Source organism: Borostomias antarcticus (genome assembly GCF_949987555.1).
Source record: "Borostomias antarcticus genome assembly, chromosome: 9".
Lineage (NCBI taxonomy): Eukaryota > Metazoa > Chordata > Actinopteri > Stomiiformes > Stomiidae > Borostomias > Borostomias antarcticus.
The window spans coordinates 26,995,264-27,015,771 of NC_140242.1; the positions used below are offsets into that span (position 1 = coordinate 26,995,264).

At 47.6% G+C, this 20,508-nt stretch overlaps 2 protein-coding genes across 2 annotated transcripts; both read right to left on the minus strand.

The window, feature by feature from the left end:
• Window positions 1-495: 495 nt before the first annotated feature.
• Window positions 496-16,360, minus strand: LOC311313558 (X-ray repair cross-complementing protein 5-like). The gene is made up of 21 exons (XM_084443706.1): window positions 16,323-16,360; window positions 15,833-15,946; window positions 15,545-15,728; window positions 15,356-15,404; window positions 14,682-14,804; window positions 14,003-14,191; window positions 12,288-12,402; window positions 11,480-11,618; window positions 11,109-11,221; window positions 10,926-10,988; window positions 9,861-9,998; window positions 8,328-8,418; window positions 7,711-7,841; window positions 7,047-7,243; window positions 6,106-6,193; window positions 3,777-3,846; window positions 3,487-3,596; window positions 3,203-3,299; window positions 1,434-1,501; window positions 1,005-1,082; window positions 496-616 (listed from the first exon to the last, which is right to left on the minus strand). The coding sequence occupies exons 1-21, from the start codon at window positions 16,338-16,340 to the stop codon at window positions 602-604; spliced, it is 2,190 nt and encodes a 729-aa protein (XP_084299832.1). The 5' UTR covers window positions 16,341-16,360; the 3' UTR covers window positions 496-601.
• A 1,936-nt stretch (window positions 16,361-18,296) lies between these two features.
• Window positions 18,297-19,519, minus strand: tmem169b (transmembrane protein 169b; the record flags this gene model as incomplete). Its single annotated transcript, XM_084443167.1, has 2 exons — window positions 18,297-18,928; window positions 19,246-19,519. 2 exons carry the CDS (start codon window positions 19,517-19,519, stop codon window positions 18,297-18,299), a joined length of 906 nt encoding a protein of 301 aa, XP_084299293.1.
• Window positions 19,520-20,508: the final 989 nt, after the last annotated feature.

Consider the following 20,508-nt stretch of genomic DNA (forward strand, 5'->3'; position numbering starts at 1 on the left):
TGGCTGAGATGGCATCTTTGAAGGCAGAAAGAAATCACTGCGAAGTTGAGCTATGTATGTTGTCTATGTATGTATGTGGGGCAGGATAGTGTTCACATGTATTATGCTATGTAAAAGTAATTGTACTGTAGAAATATGACCTCTGTTTCACTGAAAATCCCAAACTTTATTCGGACACTTGAAGATAATAAAGCAGACGTTTGTGACATTAGTGCCGTTTTCTGTCAGGTGAAGAACCAAGAGCTTTCGTTCTGGATATTATCCATTGATAAAAAAAACACCTTAATAACTGAGAAATTGTTTGACATAAACATGACAAATGAAAACATACGATGACATCAATCTACAGATATGCCTCAGACGAACCAAAATGGCTGAAAAGAACACTGTTGTTGTTGTTGCATGAAAGATCAGTGAGCCATGGTTGCTTGTCTGTCCAACTGCAGTGCTATCAGAACAAAGGCCCATCTGTAAACCGCAGGTGTCGGAGCCGTGGACGGCTGGTTCTGTTTGGTCCGGTTCCCTGGCGTCTGATTTCACACGTTCCCCCGCGACCTTTAACCCCCGACCGCCGTTCTCGTCCGCAGACACGCCCCCCTCCTCACATCATATCCAGCTGCAGCAGAACAAACGTGTTGAGAGAGAATCAGCCGTTGTTATGGGATACGTCTCTACGTTAGAGCACACTCACACTCACACACACACACACACACACACACACACACGATCTCTCTTCCCCTTGTAACCATAACTTGTAACACACACACACACACACACACACACACACACACACACACAGGATTTCTCTTCTACTTGTAACCGTAACTTGTAACACACACACACACACACAGTACTCTTATTCCCTCACACACACACACACACACACACACACACACACACACACACACGATCTCTCTTCCCCTTGTAACTGTTTCCAGATGAACTGTACTTTGCCCCCCCCCCCATAGAGGAATACAACAGTAGATCTCATCAGGTACTCATACCAGGTCGTCCACATCTCCGCCGTCCTCCGCCACAGGTCCGGCCTCCTCCTCTGCCTTCTCCTCCTCCGTCACCAGGAACTAAGGACATCATAAAGCGCTTTGGATCAGGGCAGGGAAGAACACCCCTCACACCAAGCATCAGCAGGACAACGTCCCACTCACCCAAACACACATTACACCAGGGGGCATTAACCACCAGGGGGCATTAACCACCAGGGGGCATTAACCACCAGGGGGTATTAACCACCAGGGGGTATTAACCACCAGGGGGTATTAACCACCAGGGGGAATTGACCACCAGGGGGCATTAACCATCAGGGGGCATTAACCACCAGGGGGCATTAACCACCAGGGGGAATTGACCACCAGGGGGCATTAACCACCAGGGGGTATTAACCACCAGGGGAGTTTGCTTTGTCCCCATAATACCTGATTAGCGTCTTGTTTGGAGAAGCTGCTTCCATCCACCTCGTCCTTGCTGATCAGGGTCAGGGCATCTGTCAATCAAACCCCCCCGGTCAAAAGTTCAACTCAGCGGCTACTGGCTACAAGAGACAGTTTCAGGTTGGGAGGGTCTATAGTGTGTCCTGTATGGGTTTCAGGTTGGGAGGGTCTATAGTGTGCCCTGTATGGGTTTCAGGTTGGGAGGGTCTATAGTGTGTCCTGTATGGGTTTCAGGTTGGGAGGGTCTATAGTGTGTCCTGTATGGGTTTCAGGTTGGGAGGGTCTATAGTGTGTCCTGTATGGGTTTCAGGTTGGGAGGGTCTATAGTGTGTCCTGTATGGGTTTCAGGTTGGGAGGGTCTATAGTGTGTCCTGTATGGGTTTCAGGTTGGGAGGGTCTATAGTGTGTCCTGTATGGGTTTCAGGTTGGGAGGGCCTATAGTGTGTCCTGTATGGGTTTCAGGTTGGGAGGGTCTATAGTGTGTCCTGTATGGGTTTCAGGTTGGGAGGGTCTATAGTGTGTCCTGTATGGGTTTCAGGTGGGGAGGGTCTATAGTGTGTCCTGTATGGGTTTCAGGTTGGGAGGGTCTACAGTGTGTCCTGTATGGGTTTCAGGTTGGGAGGGTCTATAGTGTGTCCTATATTGATTTCATACTGTGAGGGCCTATAGTGTGTCCTATATTGATTACATACTGTGAGGGCCTATAGTGTGTCCTATATTGATTACATACTGTGAGGGCCTATAGTGTGTCCTATATTGATTACATACTGTGAGGGCCTATAGTGTGTCCTATATTGATTACATACTGTGAGGGCCTATAGTGTGTCCTATATTGATTTCATACTGTGAGGGCCTATAGTGTGTCCTATATTGATTACATACTGTGAGGGCCTATAGCATGTCCTACATTGATTACATACTGTGAGGGCCTATAGTGTGTCCTGTATTGATTACATACTGTGAGGGCCTATAGTGTGTCCTGTATGGACTTCATACTGTGAGGGCCTATAGTGTGTCCTATATTGATTACATACTGTGAGGGCCTATAGTGTGTCCTATATTGATTACATACTGTGAGGGCCTATAGCGTGTCCTATATTGATTACATACTGTGAGGGCCTATAGTGTGTCCTATATTGATTACATACTGTGAGGGCCTATAGTGTGTCCTGTATGGACTTCATACTGTGAGGGCCTATAGTGTGTCCTATATTGATTACATACTGTGAGGGCCTATAGTGTGTCCTATATTGATTACATACTGTGAGGGCCTATAGTGTGTCCTATATTGATTACATACTGTGAGGGCCTATAGTGTGTCCTGTATGGACTTCATACTGTGAGGGCCTATAGTGTGTCCTATATTGATTACATACTGTGAGGTACTATAGCGTGTCCTATATTGATTACATACTGTGAGGGCCTATAGTGTGTCCTATATGGATTTCATACTGTGAGGGCCTATAGTGTGTCCTATATTGATTACATACTGTGAGGGCCTATAGTGTGTCCTATATTGATTACATACTGTGAGAGCCTATAGTGTGTCCTATATTTATTACATACTGTGAGGGCCTATAGTGTGTCCTGTATGGACTTCATACTGTGAGGGCCTATAGTGTGTCCTATATTGATTTCATACTGTGAGGGCCTATAGCGTGTCCTATATTGATTTCATACTGTGAGGGCCTATAGTGTGTCCTGTATAGTTGGTCGGGGGGGAATCCCCTCCCAGATCGCAAGGCCTGTGGCACCTTGAACTAGCAGATCCCAGAAGACCTGCAGGCCTCGTTCTGGAAGGTTCCTCTTCAGAGACTGCAGGTAGCCGTTGTACAGGTCAGCATTTCCTGCCTGCATGAAACACACAGTAAATTACCACAACACACACACACACACACACACACACACAGTAGAACAATCTCCAATCTCACAGATGTACTCTTTTGGGCGAAAACAAGACTAAGCAGTCGCTGGCGCACACTCAGGCAAAGATGTCCGGATGAATTAAGCAGACGTTGAGGTGACGTTGGACGGTCACCTTCACAGACTGCTCCCTGAAGGCCTGGAGGCAGGCCATGCACTTCATGTAGTAGTGGGTGCTCTTGTTGCCCAGCAACTGATCGATCCTGCGAGTCAGCTGTTGACACGCTGTGGGGGACACAAACACGGAGGTCGCGGAAGGTCAACGCGGGCGGATTGGACGCTCGGAGGGAACGTGGATGATTCCAGAGAAGGTGACCTCGGAGACTCAGGGAGTCATTCTGTGCAAAGGTTGAAATGCTAGAGAAAGTAAGCGATATAAGCACTATAAAACGGTGAACATCCCACCCTCTCCAAACGGAAGACTCTTCTGACGGATCAGACTGCGGAAATCTCGCGCTGGGTCCACGCTGCCCACCTGCCGTAGAGAAATAAGAGTAGATGTCGTGTTATTATACCGTGACCATGTTACACCGTGTTAATGAGATACATCGTTGGCATGTTAAGGCACAAGGAGTAGTCTTGGATTGTGTGTTGCACGGCCATGTTCTCAGTTACACAGACACAGTGTGTCTCTACATCCAGACCACCTCTCCTCTCCTCTGTCTCTACATCCAGACCACCTCTCCTCTCCTGTCTCTACATCCAGACCACCTCTCCTCTCCTGTCTCTACATCCAGACCACCTCTCCTCTCCTCTCCTGTCTCTACATCCAGACCACCTCTCCTCTCCTCTCCTCTCTCTACATCCAGACCACCTCTCCTCTCCTGTCTCTACATCCAGACCACCTCTCCTCTCCTGTCTCTACATCCAGACCACCTCTCCTCTCCTCTCTCTACATCCAGACCACCTCTCCTCTCCTGTCTCTACATCCAGACCACCTCTCCTCTCCTCTCTCTACATCCAGACCACCTCTCCTCTCCTCTCCTCTCTCTACATCCAGACCACCTCTCCTCTCCTGTCTCTACATCCAGACCACCTCTCCTCTCCTCTCCTCTCTCTACATCCAGACCACCTCTCCTCTCCTGTCTCTACATCCAGACCACCTCTCCTCTCCTGTCTCTACATCCAGACCACCTCTCCTCTCCTGTCTCTACATCCAGACCACCTCTCCTCTCCTCTCCTGTCTCTACATCCAGACCACCTCTCCTCTCCTGTCTCTACATCCAGACCACCTCTCCTGTCCTCTCCTCTCCTGTCTCTACATCCAGACCACCTCTCCTCTCCTCTCCTCTCCTGTCTCTACATCCAGACCACCTCTCCTCTCCTGTCTCTACATCCAGACCACCTCTCCTCTCCTGTCTCTACATCCAGACCACCTCTCCTCTCCTGTCTCTACATCCAGACCACCTCTCCTCTCCTGTCTCTACATCCAGACCACCTCTCCTGTCCTCTCCTCTCCTGTCTCTACATCCAGACCACCTCTCCTCTCCTCTCCTCTCCTGTCTCTACATCCAGACCACCTCTCCTCTCCTCTGTCTCTACATCCAGACCACCTCTCCTCTCCTGTCTCTACATCCAGACCACCTCTCCTGTCCTCTCCTGTCTCTACATCCAGACCACCTCTCCTCTCCTCTCCTCTCCTCTCTCTACATCCAGACCACCTCTCCTCTCCTCTCCTGTCTCTACATCCAGACCACCTCTCCTCTCCTCTCTCTACATCCAGACCACCTCTCCTCTTCTGTCTCTACATCCAGACCACCTCTCCTCTCCTCTCCTGTCTCTACATCCAGACCACCTCTCCTCTCCTGTCTCTACATCCAGACCACCTCTCCTCTCCTCTCCTCTCTCTACATCCAGACCACCTCTCCTCTCCTGTCTCTACGTCCAGACCACCTCTCCTCTCCTCTCCTCTCTCTACATCCAGACCACCTCTCCTCTCCTCTCCTGTCTCTAAATCCAGACCACCTCTCCTCTCCTCTCTCTACATCCAGACCACCTCTCCTCTCCTGTCTCTACATCCAGACCACCTCTCCTCTGTCTCTACATCCAGACCACCTCTCCTCTCCTGTCTCTAAATCCAGACCACCTCTCCTCTCCTGTCTCTACATCCAGACCACCTCTCCTCTCCTCTCTCTACATCCAGACCACCTCTCCTCTCCTCTGTCCTCTCTTCTCCTGTCTCTACATCCAGACCACCTCTCCTCTCCTCTCCTCTCTCTACATCCAGACCACCTCTCCTCTCCTCTCCTGTCTCTACATCCAGACCACCTCTCCTCTCCTCTCTCTACATCCAGACCACCTCTCCTCTCCTGTCTCTACATCCAGACCACCTCTCCTCTCCTCTCCTGTCTCTACATCCAGACCACCTCTCCTCTCCTGTCTCTACATCCAGACCACCTCTCCTCTCCTCTCTCTACATCCAGACCACCTCTCCTCTCCTCTCCTCTCTCTACATCCAGACCACCTCTCCTCTCCTGTCTCTACATCCAGACCACCTCTCCTGTCTCTACATCCAGACCACCTCTCCTCTCCTGTCTCTACATCCAGACCACCTCTCCTCTCCTCTCTCTACATCCAGACCACCTCTCCTCTCTTGTCTCTAAATCCAGACCACCTCTCCTCTCCTGTCTCTACATCCAGACCACCTCTCCTCTCTCCTGTCTCTACATCCAGACCACCTCTCCTCTCTCCTCTCTCTACATCCAGACCACCTCTCCTGTCCTCCATCTCTTACCGAGGTGACGCTGCCCTCAGTGATGTCCGCCAGGTTGAAGTCCTCGTCCTCCACCAGCTTGGCCTTCTTGGCGTCAGGCTCCTCGGAGCTGTGGAGAGGAGAGCCCCTGTTACACTAAACAACCACGACACGAGACACAACCTGAAAGACAGGGAAAGGTATGCGATGACAATGATTCCATTATACCACAAAGCTGTAGTTGGAGAAGCACTAGAATGACAATGATTATCTTGTTGAGAAGAAACGCTCTTGCACACTGTCTACTCATGCAAATAAACTTTGGACCCAAACTCACAAAGTTTTGGTCCAGCGACCTTCTTCAGGTGAACGAAAGGAAAGAAATTTGCATGAGTAGACATTGTGCTTGAGCATTTCTTCTCATCAGTGGCCCGTGGCTTCCTCCTACACACCGGTCACTTGACTGGTGTGCAAAAGGTTTTTCCCATCATTATCTTGTTAAAAAAAACAACAACAACGTATTGTTATGTTCAAATCTAATGTCCTGTCCTGTGCTAGCCCCGCCCTCCCCTGTGCTAGCCCCGCCCTCCCCCTGTGCTAGCCCCGCCCTCCCCCTGTGCTAGCCCCGCCCTCCCCCTGTGCTAGCCCCGCGCCCCCCTGTGCTAGCCCCCCCCCTGTGCTAGCCCCGCCCTCCCCATGTACTAGCCCCGCCCCCCCTGTGCTAGCCCCGCCCCCCCTGTGCTAGCCCCACCCTCCCCCTGTGCTAGCCCCACCCTCCACCGTGCTAGCCCCACCCTCCCAATGTACTAGCCCCGCCCCCCCTGTGCTAGCCCCGCCCCCCCTGTGCTAGCCCCACCCTCCCCCTGTGCTAGCCCCACCCTCCACCGTGCTAGCCCCGCCCTCCCAATGTACTAGCCCCGCCCCCCCCTGTGCTAGCCCCCCCACCCCCCTGTGCTAGCCCCGCCCTCCCCCTGTCCTCTCACCCTGTCCCGAACATCTGGACGCTGGTCTTCAGCTCCTTCTTCTTCACCACCTCCTTCAGGGGGAACCTCTTCTTCACCTCCTCCAGCGGGGCCTGGCAGCGCGCGCTCACCACCGGGGGGCGCTCTAGAGCCGCCTGCAGCCAGGGCTCTATGGAAGGCAGCGGGGCGCTGGGGTTCACCCCACGGTGGTGCAGGCACTGGGGTCAGGAGTTGGGGGGCGGGGGGATTATTAGTGTGGGGCACGTCAGGGCGACACACACGTATCAATCTTCTGATTCTACATGTCGCTGCTGTCAAAACCTTGTATCTCCAAAATGGCAGAATGCTGAAAAGAACATTTTCCATGTTTCTGAACATAGAAAGCACATATGATGAGCCGTTTAGAATACATTTCATTGGTCGCGGGGCTGGGAGGTGTTCCGAGGCTGTAAAGGGTAGTCCCAGCTTTCAATTGATACAAAGAACATCACCAAAATGGAGATACGAGGTTTTGACCTGATAGCAGGCATCTTCACTGTAGTTGGTAGAAGGCCCTTGCCCCGGAGTACAGTACCTGGAAGAGCCTCTGGAAGGCGGGGTTAGTACAGTACCTGGAAGAGCCTCTGGAAGGCGGGGCTAGTACAGTACCGTGAAGAGCCTCTGGAAGGCGGGGCTAGTACAGTACCTGGAAGAGCCTCTGGAAGGCGGGGTTGGGGATCTGGTGGACCTTGAACAGGTCTTCCTGCTCCCCGTCCTCATCCTTCTCCACCAGCATCATGGAGTCGATCAGAGAGTCCACCGCTGCCAGCTGAGCCTCTGGAAACAACGGAGCGACCGTCAGGGCTGGATCTGACCGCCGCCACGCCCCGCCCCCTGCTCCCTAGCTTGGCGCGACGGTGCACTTGTTCATCTAACAGCGCTGGGTTAGTGAGATCATAGCAAGGAGGTTTTACAGAGGAGCAGAGCATATGATGGAGGGAGATTTACCCACGTTACTTAAACCAGTCCGTGGATTTGATGGGTGGGTGGGTGGGTGGGTGGGTGGGTGAGTGAGTGAGTGAGTGAGTGAGTGAGTGAGTGAGTGAGTGAGTGAGTGAGTGAGTGAGTGAGTGAGTGTGTGAGTGAGTGAGTGAATGAATGAATGAATGAATGAATGAATGAATGAATGAATGAATGAAAATGAAAATGAAAATGAAAATGAAAATGAAAATATGAGGGAGAGTGAATGGGACGCATGTTTCAGAGACAGAGGAGAAACCGACCAGGGAAAACACCAGAAGCATTTGTGCTGAGGACAGCTACCTGAGGGAGTGAACTTCTTGTTGTTCTCCAGAGAGTTGAAGGGGAAGTGCCGGAGGTCCTCCATGAAGGGGAGCTGGACGTACATCAGACACTGAGGACCGGGACCATAAGGAGTTAGCTACGAGAGGCCCCCGAATGTAGTGATGGGACATTCCATGCTGGGGCGTCGACACTTGTGTCGCCAATGTGTGGCGCGCTGTGCCGAAGCGATGCGCCGGAGCTTGTGTCGAACGACGATGACCACCTGACTGATGATGTCCGAAGCTGAGTGCTGCTTCAAACGTCATCGACTTACTGGAAAAAGCTTTGAACGTTTTAGCACAACCTGCTAAAACTTTGACTGCATGCTATGACCTCCGCGAACCACCAGATGTCACTGTGCTCTCCCTTTTCAATGCTTCGGCTCTTTTTTCGGCACAAACAGGAAGCAGGCCCCAAAGGCTTTACAGGGATTTGTCCGCCCATCCCTACCCGGATGCTAAGGGAGGGGCTGGTTCCATTACCCTAGAGCCATAATTGCACTCAACACAACCAAGTCTTGAACACTCATCACTTATCTACTGTGCAATTATTTACTGTGCAATATGAGTCGTGCAATGTTTGATCAGCAGAATGTGAATGTTTATTGTTTTTCTACCCTTATGCCGGGCTCAGACTACAGGATTTTTGGTCCGATTTATCCCCGATTCACCCCTCCCGACAATCGGAGGAGAAATCTGGTCTGGAACGTTGGTCGGGGCCGATGATCGGCCCAGATGATCTTGTAATGTGAGGGGTTTACAGATCCAATCTTATACCTCCCGATCGGCTCGCAGACCCATCGGGGCGGCCCCGATATTATCAAACATGTTTGATCTTCAAGATTATTACGTCCCGACTTTACAAGTGAGACGGCGAGACCGAGAGCAGTGGTTCGTTGCTCCCTCGGGCACGATAAGATCCTGTAGTGTGTGCTGAGCCGTTATTTTTAAATCATGCTGTGTGTGCTTGGTTGAGATGCCCAAGAAGATTATCTGTTAAGATTCTCCTAATGTGCGTGATGTAACCCGATTTCGAAACTCGGTTAGGATTTAAAATATCCTGTAGTGTGAGCCCGGCATAAGTGTATATTTATTATGACTAGTCTTTTATACTTTAGATATACTTTTATTGTTCTGCACCTTAAAGGTTTGCTCTTCTAATTTCGTTGTACTTGTACAATGACAATAAAGACATTCATTCATTCATTCATTTGCCATAGTGGGACAGCCAAATATGGCCATGACTGAAAACACCTCATTAAAGAAGCTTATGGACTTTAATGGCTATTTAGGGCCTGATTTTATTAGCCTGATTTAATTGCTTTTCTCTGTACTTCGGCGACCGTGAGTGTCTCAAAAGGCATTACTTCTTGCACTATTATACATGTACTGGAAGCACCAACAGTCCAGAGGAAACTCCTAGTATGTGTGAAAACCTTTTTGGCTAAAATAAATCTAAATCTGGAGAGAAATATAATGTATTAATATAATGCATCATTATCTATGAGCTCACCTCATACTTCTGCTTGATACAGGGGAAGGCCGCCCCTACTTGGGGGTTACAGCGGCGGTCGTACACGTATCGGACGATCGCCACCATGTCCAGCTCGTCCAGCGCATGGATGAGGGCAGAGAGGGCCACGCCCGCATGCTGGTCACCAACAGAAGAACAGGGGGAATGATCAAGAGAACGAAACGACGTATAGAACGCCAACTTTGTTTTAGCGTCGTGGGATTTCTTGCCCCTATAGAATAACATCCTTCTTGATCCTTTCTGTCTAGTGAGGAGCACACTATGGTGACCTTTCTGTCTAGTGAGGAGCACACTATGGTGACCTTTCTGCTTAGTGAGGAGCACACTATGGTGACCTTTCTGCTTAGTGAGGAGCTCACTATGGTGACCTTTCTGTTTAGAGAGGAGGACACTATGGTGACCTTTCTGTTTAGTGAGGAGCTCACTATGGTGACCTTTCTGTTTAGTGAGGAGGACACTATGGTGACCTTTCTGTCTAGAGAGGAGCACACTATGGTGACCTTTCTGTTTAGTGAGGAGCACACTATGGTGACCTTTCTGCTTAGTGAGGAGCTCACTATGGTGACCTTTCTGTTTAGTGAGGAGCACACTATGGTGACCTTTCTGTCTAGTGAGGAGGACACTATGGTGACCTTTCTGTTTAGAGAGGAGCACACTATGGTGACCTTTCTGTTTAGAGAGGAGCACACTATGGTGACCTTTCTGTTTAGTGAGGAGGACACTATGGTGACCTTTCTGTTTAGAGAGGAGCTCACTATGGTGACCTTTCTGTTTAGTGAGGAGGACACTATGGTGACCTTTCTGTTTAGAGAGGAGCACACTATGGTGACCTTTCTGTTTAGAGAGGAGGACACTATGGTGACCTTTCTGTTTACTGTAGTGAGGAGCACACTATGGTGACCTTTCTGTTTAGAGAGGAGGACACTATGGTGACCTTTCTGTTTACTGTAGTGAGGAGCACACTATGGTGACCTTTCTGTTTAGTGAAGAGCACACTATGGTGACCTTTCTCAACTCTGCTGCTTTCCGTGGCTCGGCTCTCACCTCGTCATCCTTGGGGGCGAACACCTTCAGCACCTGACTCCCCATGAACTGGTGGCGATTTACCTGCAGCGACAGAACAGTGTTGAGAGGGTTCGAGGATGCGACGCACGGGAGCGCCAGCGCACAGTTCACCAAGCTCAACGTTATTTGACGTTAGACTGATTCTAGCATCTCGGCATTTACCAGGTTTCGTTTGGCAAAGCCCAGCACGGCGAAACACTTCCCCTCTGCCTTGTACTTCATCTGGTCCTGGTCCACCTTAGAGAAGGGGACGATGTCGCTGCCGTACCGGAACCCTGCAGAGGGGGTCGGGGGGCTAGTTTCAATCTCCACTTCACAGAACTATATTCTAGCACCTTCCATTGTGCCGAGTGGAGTTTTACCAGGAATCTTACAGTATATACAGAAATTAGAAGATGCAATGGACCACGGATGTTTCCTATTTAGAATTTAGCACTTAATAAGCCGGGTGGATGGGGGAAAATGACTTGACTAAACTTTATATCATTTATTGTCTCTGACTCCCGTGTCTTCTAGTCACATGGCACGCTCACCCTGGATGGTGTCGTCCTTCTGCACCTCGGTCTCGTTGTCGTCATCCAGACAGTAGACTGTGTCTTTCTTCACGTCGTCCTTCTGATTGGTCTGAGCGTCCACCAGCGTCCACGACTTCCTCAGGGTCTCATTGGTCACCTTCGGGACGCACGCGGTCAGATAGCCGGACTGACTCACATAACGCACAGACGTATTAAAACCTGTCACGTGTTCGGTGCCGCTGTTATCAGTACTGAGTGAATGCAGTTGTGGTGTCACCCCCGGTCCCCCTGAAGGATCAATATTAGGGATGCACGATATATCGGCAATCATATCGATATCGGCCGATGTTAGTCATTTTTTTTATATATCGGTATCGGTCCGATGTGCAAAACGAGGCTGATGTGAAACAACCGATAATTATTTCTGTCTAGCTGCTGTTGTGTGTGTTGTTTTTGAGAGGAAACAATGCAGTAAATCTAAGATTTATCAGCTTTTCCAAATGTTTTGGAAATAGAGACAGTGTTTCCATGTGTTTTCCAGTATGTATAACATTTGATTATCATAGAAACTTGTTTTTATACAGATCATATTGACATCGGTAAATATCGGTTATCGGCCATGACTGCAATGTTAATGGCCGGGTTTCCCGAAAAAGAACATTCTTAAGGAACCCTTCTTAAGCAACCCTTTGTATGGGAGTTAAGTATTTTGGAGTCAAGTGCTTCTTAACGGACAATATCGGTTATCGGTATGTTCATATCGGTGCATCCATAATCAATATCCACATCAATATCATTCATGATATGACTCCTCCTCCCCACTCACTGCTTTGTATCCAACAATCTTGATGGGCAGCGAGCTGCCGATGGTCATCTGACAGGGCCAGCCCATGGCCCTCCTCTCCAGGCACTTGAAGATGGCCAGCTTCTCGATGGCTTCGCTGCAGGACAGACCGAGACCATTGAGCACACAAATCAGAGCGGTCAAACCTCAGTAAACAAAAGTGTGTCCTCCCTCCCAAACATATTCTCGTAGATTTAATCAGAATCAGTTTTACACATACTGTACTAGAAATGTGTTCTGGTCAGTTGGTGCATAACACTGACGGATAGACAACAACAGACAGGGCAACGCAGAATATATAATAGCGCAGGGAGCAAAAGGCAAATACAATATGATTAGCAAAGTGTATATACTGTATACAGTATATGTGCAATGTGTTTTGATATGTATGTGCAATGTATTGATATGCAATATGTGTGCCTTGTATTATGGATGTGCAGTGAGATCCCATGTATAATTCAATCAAAGGTAAAAAGCAATTGATGAACTGAATATGCAGCAGTGGCATCTGGTGGGTCCTAGAACCGCACGATTTTTTGGGGGGTGCGCTTTCAAAGCATGCCCTAATGGGAGGTTTCACAGCACCAGAGCATTGGCATTTTTATGTAAAAACATACAGGAAAACTACAGTAGCCTAGGCTACTGATGTGTTTTTTTTTAACACATCAACAAAGGCCAATAATTTGAGAGCGACTGAATAAGAGGGCATTATATGACAACCATGGCCAAGCACCACGAAGAGGAATGACAGGACGATCAAATACAACCCCTTAGAGCACAGCACTCAATAGCCTACTCCCCTACCTCACTAATCAGTGTTTAGGCTACTAGCCTACTAGGCTACTAGGCTTATTAGCCCACCACTCCAGGAAGCAAAGTTCACGCTCTCGAGTGCTGATTAAATCTAGGCAAAGCAAAACGCACATCCATAACAACTGGTAATTAATCACAAAAGACCTACCTTATATCGAAACCCAAACTCGTTTAATCCACTTCATTTTGGAATCAACTTTCAACAAATACTCAAGATCTCCGTTTTCCATGTTCACTGATGCTGCCAGTTAGTTAGCTAGATAGCTAAAGTGGGTAACATGATTGACAGGTGACGTGAGTGACTGTAAGCACTTCGAGAACTACGCCCACTTTTAAGTATTTTGACAAATGACAGATTAGGTTACGTTTCGATTGATGACGACATTGTTCATGGTTTTGTATGTGTGGGCTAATTTGATTGGTTGATTTTCCATTTGGTCTTGATTTCCGTAAGCTAGAATCATTTTACCTGGCCTACAATGTTAAGTGAATGACGAGCTAGTAAGACAGCTGTCAACGGACTGTAATGTGGACTGTATTTTCATGAGGACTGTAGGGGGCAACGGAGCACTACCAAAACGCTAAACACTGATGAAAATGAAGCGATATGGCAGAATACAAGACGCATTTTAGTCAAAAACAATCTGAAAGTCGAATTTCGTGCCTTCTTTCACTGAAAGAAGGCGCAAAAATCAAGTTTTATTTGGATTTCTATGGGTAAGCCAGGCTTACCCTGGCTTATAGGAGCAATCGCCACTGATATGCAGTACATTTCTCTTCTGCTTGGGATTACACTACATCAATACTTTAGATCCATACAAAATCCCTTTGAAGGATTTGATTGGTAAATACTTTGGTACTGGGTAGAGATGGAATGTCCCTACCTGAAGGTGTAGACTTCGTCCAGGCCATCCTCCTCGTCCAGGGACTGCATGACCTGCTTGACCATCTCCAGACCTCGCCTCTGCTCCTTGGTCAGGACCTTCCCTCCGTGGGGCGGGTTCCTGGAGCCGCCTCCTCCTCCTCCTGCTGCTCCATCTCCCCCACCCTCCTCCTCCACAGGGAAGGGCAGGCTGAGGGTGCATACAGAGTCAGAGTCCGGAAATGTTACTCCAGGCCATATATGAGACTCATATGATACATTATGATCTGTAGTGCTGATAATGGTGTACTGTATAATCTGTAGTGCTGATAATGGTGTACTGTATGATCTGTAGTGCTGATAATGGTGTACTGTATGATTTGTAGTGCTGATAATGGTGTACTGTATGATTTGTAGTGCTGATAATGGTATACTGTATGATTTGTAGTGCTGATAATGGTGTACTGTATGATTTGTAGTGTTGATAATGGTGTACTGTAGGATCTGTAGTGTTGATAATGGTGTACTGTATGATTTGTAGTGCTGATAATGGTGTACTGTATGATTTGTAGTGTTGATAATGGTATACTGTATGGTTTGTAGTGCTGATAATGGTGTACTGTATGGTTTGTAGTGTTGATAATGGTATACTGTATGGTTTGTAGTGTTGATAATGGTGTACTGTATGCTGAACTACACACAAGAACTGCAGGGTGATGCCGGTGCGCTTCAGGTTTCCGATGATGATGTCCAGCTGGTCAGAGCTGACCTGAGTGTGGAGGTCAGTTAGGACGACAATGTTGAGACGCTCAAACTTCTTTCCTCTGGAATAATAACAACAGACATTGGGAAAACTTCAGCTACAGTTTTTTTCTGCACCATGGACATTTATAACTATAGAGAAAATAATCCAATAACATTTCGGTTTTATTACGATTTTCAGAGGGAATAGCACTGTCAGTAACTTCTTAGGACCCTTTCACACCTACGTTGTTTAACACGGACTTTCACACTTTCCAGTTTGATCCGAACCAAATTGACAGGTGTGAAACCTCCTGGACTACGGTGCGCGGGTCAAAGACTCGGTCTTTGGTCCGACCTCAAGAGGTGGTCTCGGCTAGAACCAAGGTTCGCTGCTGCCTAATGTGAAAACAAAGGTTCGCACTTTCGGATCAAACAGATGCGCGTGCATCCACAAACCAATCAGTGTCAAGTATAGGGAAACGCACCCCCATGCAAGCGATGACGACATAATTTAGGTCTGCCACCAAAAATCCTCAAATAAAAAATAACAAATGTGAAAGCGCCAAATGGGATTCTGGTTCGGACCTTGGTCTAGACCTTTAGGTGTGAAAGCACCCTTAGACAATCTTACAGAGATTCCTTTTGAAGCAGGTCCATGCACACGACAAGAGAATCCAGCCCTGGGTACGCTGTTAAGGAACTCACAGGCAGTCATTGTAAAGTCACACTGACAGAAGTACCACACAGTTGAAGAAGTCAATGCTGGTGAACCACACATGTGAGCATGTGAGAGAGTGCTTATTGTTGTGGGATAGGATACAGTCAGCTTGTTGACTACCAGGTTGTACTTGATGCTGAACCTCTTCCAGCAGCTCAAAATCTGGGATCATCAGATGACGATGAACGGTGATGTTCTGGTACTGGCCGTCGTCGGCCAGCGGGTTCTTCGTGGTGTCTGTGCCAAACAGCACCAGCCCCAACTCATCTTTGTTCTCAGCAAACACCTGTGAACGTAATAAAGGTTATACTGTATTTTAGGCGAGTGATAACGGAATTACTTTGTCGAGGAGCTACAGTTTCAACAAAGAACCAGAAGGGGTACTTTTACCTTGCGCTGAATAAACTTCTGGATAACTTTCTTGGCTTGCTCAAAGGATGGTTCTTGGCCAGGGGCAGAGTTGGACATGGAGAACCCCACATCCATGCAGAGCACTAACGCTGACTGCGTGGCAAAGGTAGGAGAGAACAATTAATACAATGCATTGATATGGGCAAAAGGATCATAGGATTTATTACATAACGCTACGATTTATCACAGAGCCAATTGGAAACAGTGTGTGTGTGAAGCAGCCACTGGCAGAGTGTCTTGACAATACTGTTTTGGTTAAATATGATACAATTTATAAAAAGCATGAATCATTTATTTTCAGTACGCCAGCATTGCCCGCCCAGCAGCCTCGGCTAAAATGAATTAAAAGTGAAGCGAATGCTGATGTGACATAGCTAATTATATTCAACTGACAATAAATTAATCACAAGGTTCATTTTCTATGGCTAATAGCAACTTAAATAACACATTATGTAAAAAAGGAACTTACTTTTGACGACCGAGCCATCACTTTTCCCTCTTTCCTGATTCTGTCTCACTCTGTTATGAGTTCGGAGAGGAATTGATATAATAGGAGGGTTCCTAGTTAAAAACGTTCCGTTATTCGTGACCTCCATTCATGGAATCCCGATGTATGAATGGTAATTATATGATTTGTTTTTTGAATAAATGCATCGTGACAAAATGTATTGCTAATTGGCTCGCCTCAATCGAATCTGTTTTTTTGTGCAGCTGATACACAATCAGAATGACATGACATGAGAAGTAGGTCAAACGCCCTCCCCCCTTCAGTACTCCGGCATGGAAACAGCTTTATGAATAATGACTGTGCATGCTTTGATTTACTTGCAGGCTTCCGTCCACATCCCCTGACCTGCTGGCTCATCGATTGTGCCATAGATTTGATGGTTTGTGTTTACGTCATGATGGCCTTTAACTATAACCCCATTATAGTACCCAAAAATAAGTTAATAGCCAATAATAGTTATTTGCCACCTTTAAACTATTGACCCAAAGAAAACATCGCATTAATAGCTTGCATGAAATCGTCCACATAATTCCAGTGATCTTTCTAATCTGATTGTGAAGTCACATTAGGAGCATGGTACCAGAAAACCCACTGCTAAACCCCCTGAGCTCCATTGAGAGCCATCTGTGTATCTGTATATGTAAATAGATGGTCTAGACAGAGCAGACTATGTAAATGTGTCTCCAAATGTATGCTTGTAGGCTATGCAGAGTTTCTTTCTATAACAAAGGTAGTTACATTTCTTCTCAGATCATTCATCAATGATGCTGTACGACCGGGTCCTCAGACCAATCAAATAATCCAATGACACCATGTTAAACTGTGAAAACCATTTATTTATTTCATTAATTTCCGTACATTGCATCTCATGGAAAGCAACATCCATGATGCTATTCATACTGACCAAAACATGTTCTACAACCCCAAGTTCATGCCTGTGAAAAAGAGCCTACAATTCCTTCAGTTTGCATACAAAACAATGAATAGAAGGAGATGTATTAACCTGTGGGATAGACTGAAGTAGCACATCACAGATGTATTAACCTGTGGGGTAGACTGAGTAACACATCACCGCCTTTGGCAGTACATTTGATTGAAAGCTAGTGGCATAGAGTGAATCAAATCAAATCAAACTTTATTTGTATAGCGCATTTCATACACAAAGGCAACACAATGCGCTTTACAAAACACCAATGTACAACACTTGGAACAAGAGTAGGTAAACTACCTATCTCAAAAGATATCAAAATAAATAACCAATACAATCTAAATGCTCATTTCACTGATGCATGTGAACTACAATGGTAAGGATGTTAGCAAACACCAATAATGGACTTTCAGCTGATGTGTAAATGTTAAAGTCACCATCTAAAACCAATATTAAAACCCTGGTTAATAATAAATAAAACCAATGTTAGCACACTGAACAGATGTATTTGAAATGTGTTTCCAGATTACAACAAACAGTACACGGTCATCACATAAATTAAAAGTGGTATAAATATGTACAAAGTGTAATTCAATGCAGAGAACAAATATCAGTGTGTGCAACAATGTCCATCGTCCTGTGGCTTTTCCAAGTCCCATCCTGCGTTGTGCAACTCAGTCTACAGCATGTATTTCTACTGCACAGCTCACCCTCACACCTGTTTTAAATTAACTAATTAGTCCATCACTTCCACACATAATTAATCTAAAACAGTGTGTTTGAGCTGGGCAAAATGGCTAATTCCTGCACACACTCAGTATCTCTCTCCAATAATGGGAGATGGAGTAGCCCAGGTTCATTTATAGTGGCCGGGTTTCCCGAAACCTTCTTAGGGCTAAGAAGCTCTTTGAGTCTTCTTAACCGAAACAAGCAAACGGGAGCCTTAAGAAGACTCAAAGAGCTTCTTAGCGCTAAGAAGGTTTCGGGAAACCCGGCCAGTGTCAGTTTCACACAGAGGAGGTCTGAGACAGCTCATTCAGAGCTTTGCCGTGTAGGCTCCCGGAGATGGTGTCTGAGTCCAGTAGCTCCACGATGCTGTAGGGGGAGCAGTCCTCCAGTCCCAGCTTGCCGCAAGCCCAGCCACAGAAGCCCTTTTCCAAGTCCCTCACCGACATCCACCACTCGCTGAAAGCCCAGGACACCTGCGCCACGGCGGAGTACAGCGCCAACGACACCGCCACCGCCATGATCAGCATGGGGTAGAAGATGATAAGGAAGGGACATACAGTGATCTTGTGCCAGAACGTCCGTTCCTCGTTGTACACCAGGAAGACGTTGTACCAGGTGAGCGTCCCGTAGTAGAAGGAAGTGATGAAGGAGAGGAGGAAGACCACGGGAGTGCAGGATAGACTCCACAGGACCACGTGGGGACCCTGGCAGACGCCCAGGCCGCAGGTGCGCTTGGAGCCCTCGCCCGCCTCGCACTCGGCGTCCAGGCGCTCCTTGGACCGGGCCATGTCCCTGAGTTCCCTCTCCGTCAGCGTGACGTGGATGTCCACCATCTGACCCTTCTTCTTCCCCCTGGTGATGGTGCCGGTCAGGGTCACGTAACGGCTGTCCGGGGGCAAGCTCCAGCCTCCTGTCAACAGCGCCAGGTCACAAAACAGACACCGAGTACTCTTCAGAACAATTCTCCATGACAAATACAGGGTGTGAGTGTGTGTGTGGGGGGGGTTGTGTGATATCAGTAGCACTAACACAGTAACACACATGTGCTGCTGGTGTTTCAATGCACTTGAAAGATGGTGTAGCTAATTCACCCTTCTCCATGGCCTGTTGTAGCCTACTGTAGAAGGAGCAAGACACATCCAGTGCATCACATTATTAATTGGCAGGTGCTCTCATGACAAGTGAATCTGACAGACTGAGTAAGAAAGTATCTGCAGTGTCTCTTACCTTCACCAGTCGGAGTGCAGAGGAATTTAGCTCCCTCCTCGGTGCTCCTCCCCGCGCTCTCCTCGCCACCCTGGTCCTCCCCCGGTGCCCTCTCTGTGTCGGACCGGTACACGATAATGGAATCTGGTCGCGCCTCCTTCTTCCTCTTCTTCCTCCGGGTAGCGGGTCGCGCCTCCCCGTCCTCCCCTACGTGGTTCCCCGACACGTCCGACCTCAGGGAGGTCATCTGGGGGCTGCTGTCCCCAGCCGCCTGCTGCTCCTCCGCCTGGGCCATCCCACCACGCCCTTACCTGGCTGGGGCCGGAACAACCTCAGTCTCTGTGGTGCCGCGCGAAGGGACTAGTAGCGATTTGGAAAGAGGTTCAGATTACATGCGTCCGTTCTCTAAGAGTGTTTCGATATCAGTGGCAGAGCAGTAGTCTTTAAATGACAAGTGTGTGTGTGTGTGTGTGTGTGTGTGTGTGTGTGTGTGTGTGTGTGTGAGAGAGAGAGAGAGAGAGAGAGAGAGAGAGAGAGTGTGGCAGTTAAATAAATGTTACTGCTTGTTGCTTGATATTGAATGTATATGGTTATGGTTTATGTCATATGCTTGCTTTCAAAATAAAAAGCAGAAACATATTGAACAGTTGTATCAGTCAGTCAAATTATGAAATCAAAACGTTATAACCCATTACAGTTCTGTATCATTGTATAATATGGGATGCAATGCACATATAATACGCCTTATAATGAATGCATATAGACTGTGTGCATATATATCGATCATAAACTCAAAACACAAAAACGCACGCTTTTAATTTAAATCCTTGACTTCGTGAGGATATTGTTTGATACCAAATTGCGTGGTACATTTTCCTACATCAGAGCAGAGCCGACACCCTTACTAGCGTGCAGGGTCGGTGCTGAACTATCAGACCGCAGGAAACCGGACAGAACGAGGGATTTCAACAATAATTAAAGCATAATAAGAAATGCAGATCATTCCGTTTACAAATATTCGCCATCCATATCAGGACAAAGGTTATCCTGCTATAAAATGTGCATTAACGTTTAATGAGACCGCAGATTAGGCTAGCCTGCTCTTTCTACAGCAGGCTACCCCTCCATAGCCCGTTCTTTTGTCTAAATGCTTACAGGCGTAGTAAATCCTTAAATGTAAAAAGCAGGCTGTTCTTACCGCGAATTGATTTCAGCGAATATGAGGTCAAATTGTATTACAGTCGCGTTTGTTATTTCACTCGACATTTATTCGAGGATCGAGCG

Coding starts and splice junctions, on each gene's coding strand:
- LOC311313558 (XM_084443706.1), bottom strand. Junction 7,244..7,710: donor CCTTCCAGAGGCTCTTCCAG/GTACTGTACTAG, acceptor TCCTGACCCCAG/TGCCTGCACCACCGTGGGGT. Junction 3,300..3,486: donor TCAGGGAGCAGTCTGTGAAG/GTGACCGTCCAA, acceptor TGTTTCATGCAG/GCAGGAAATGCTGACCTGTA.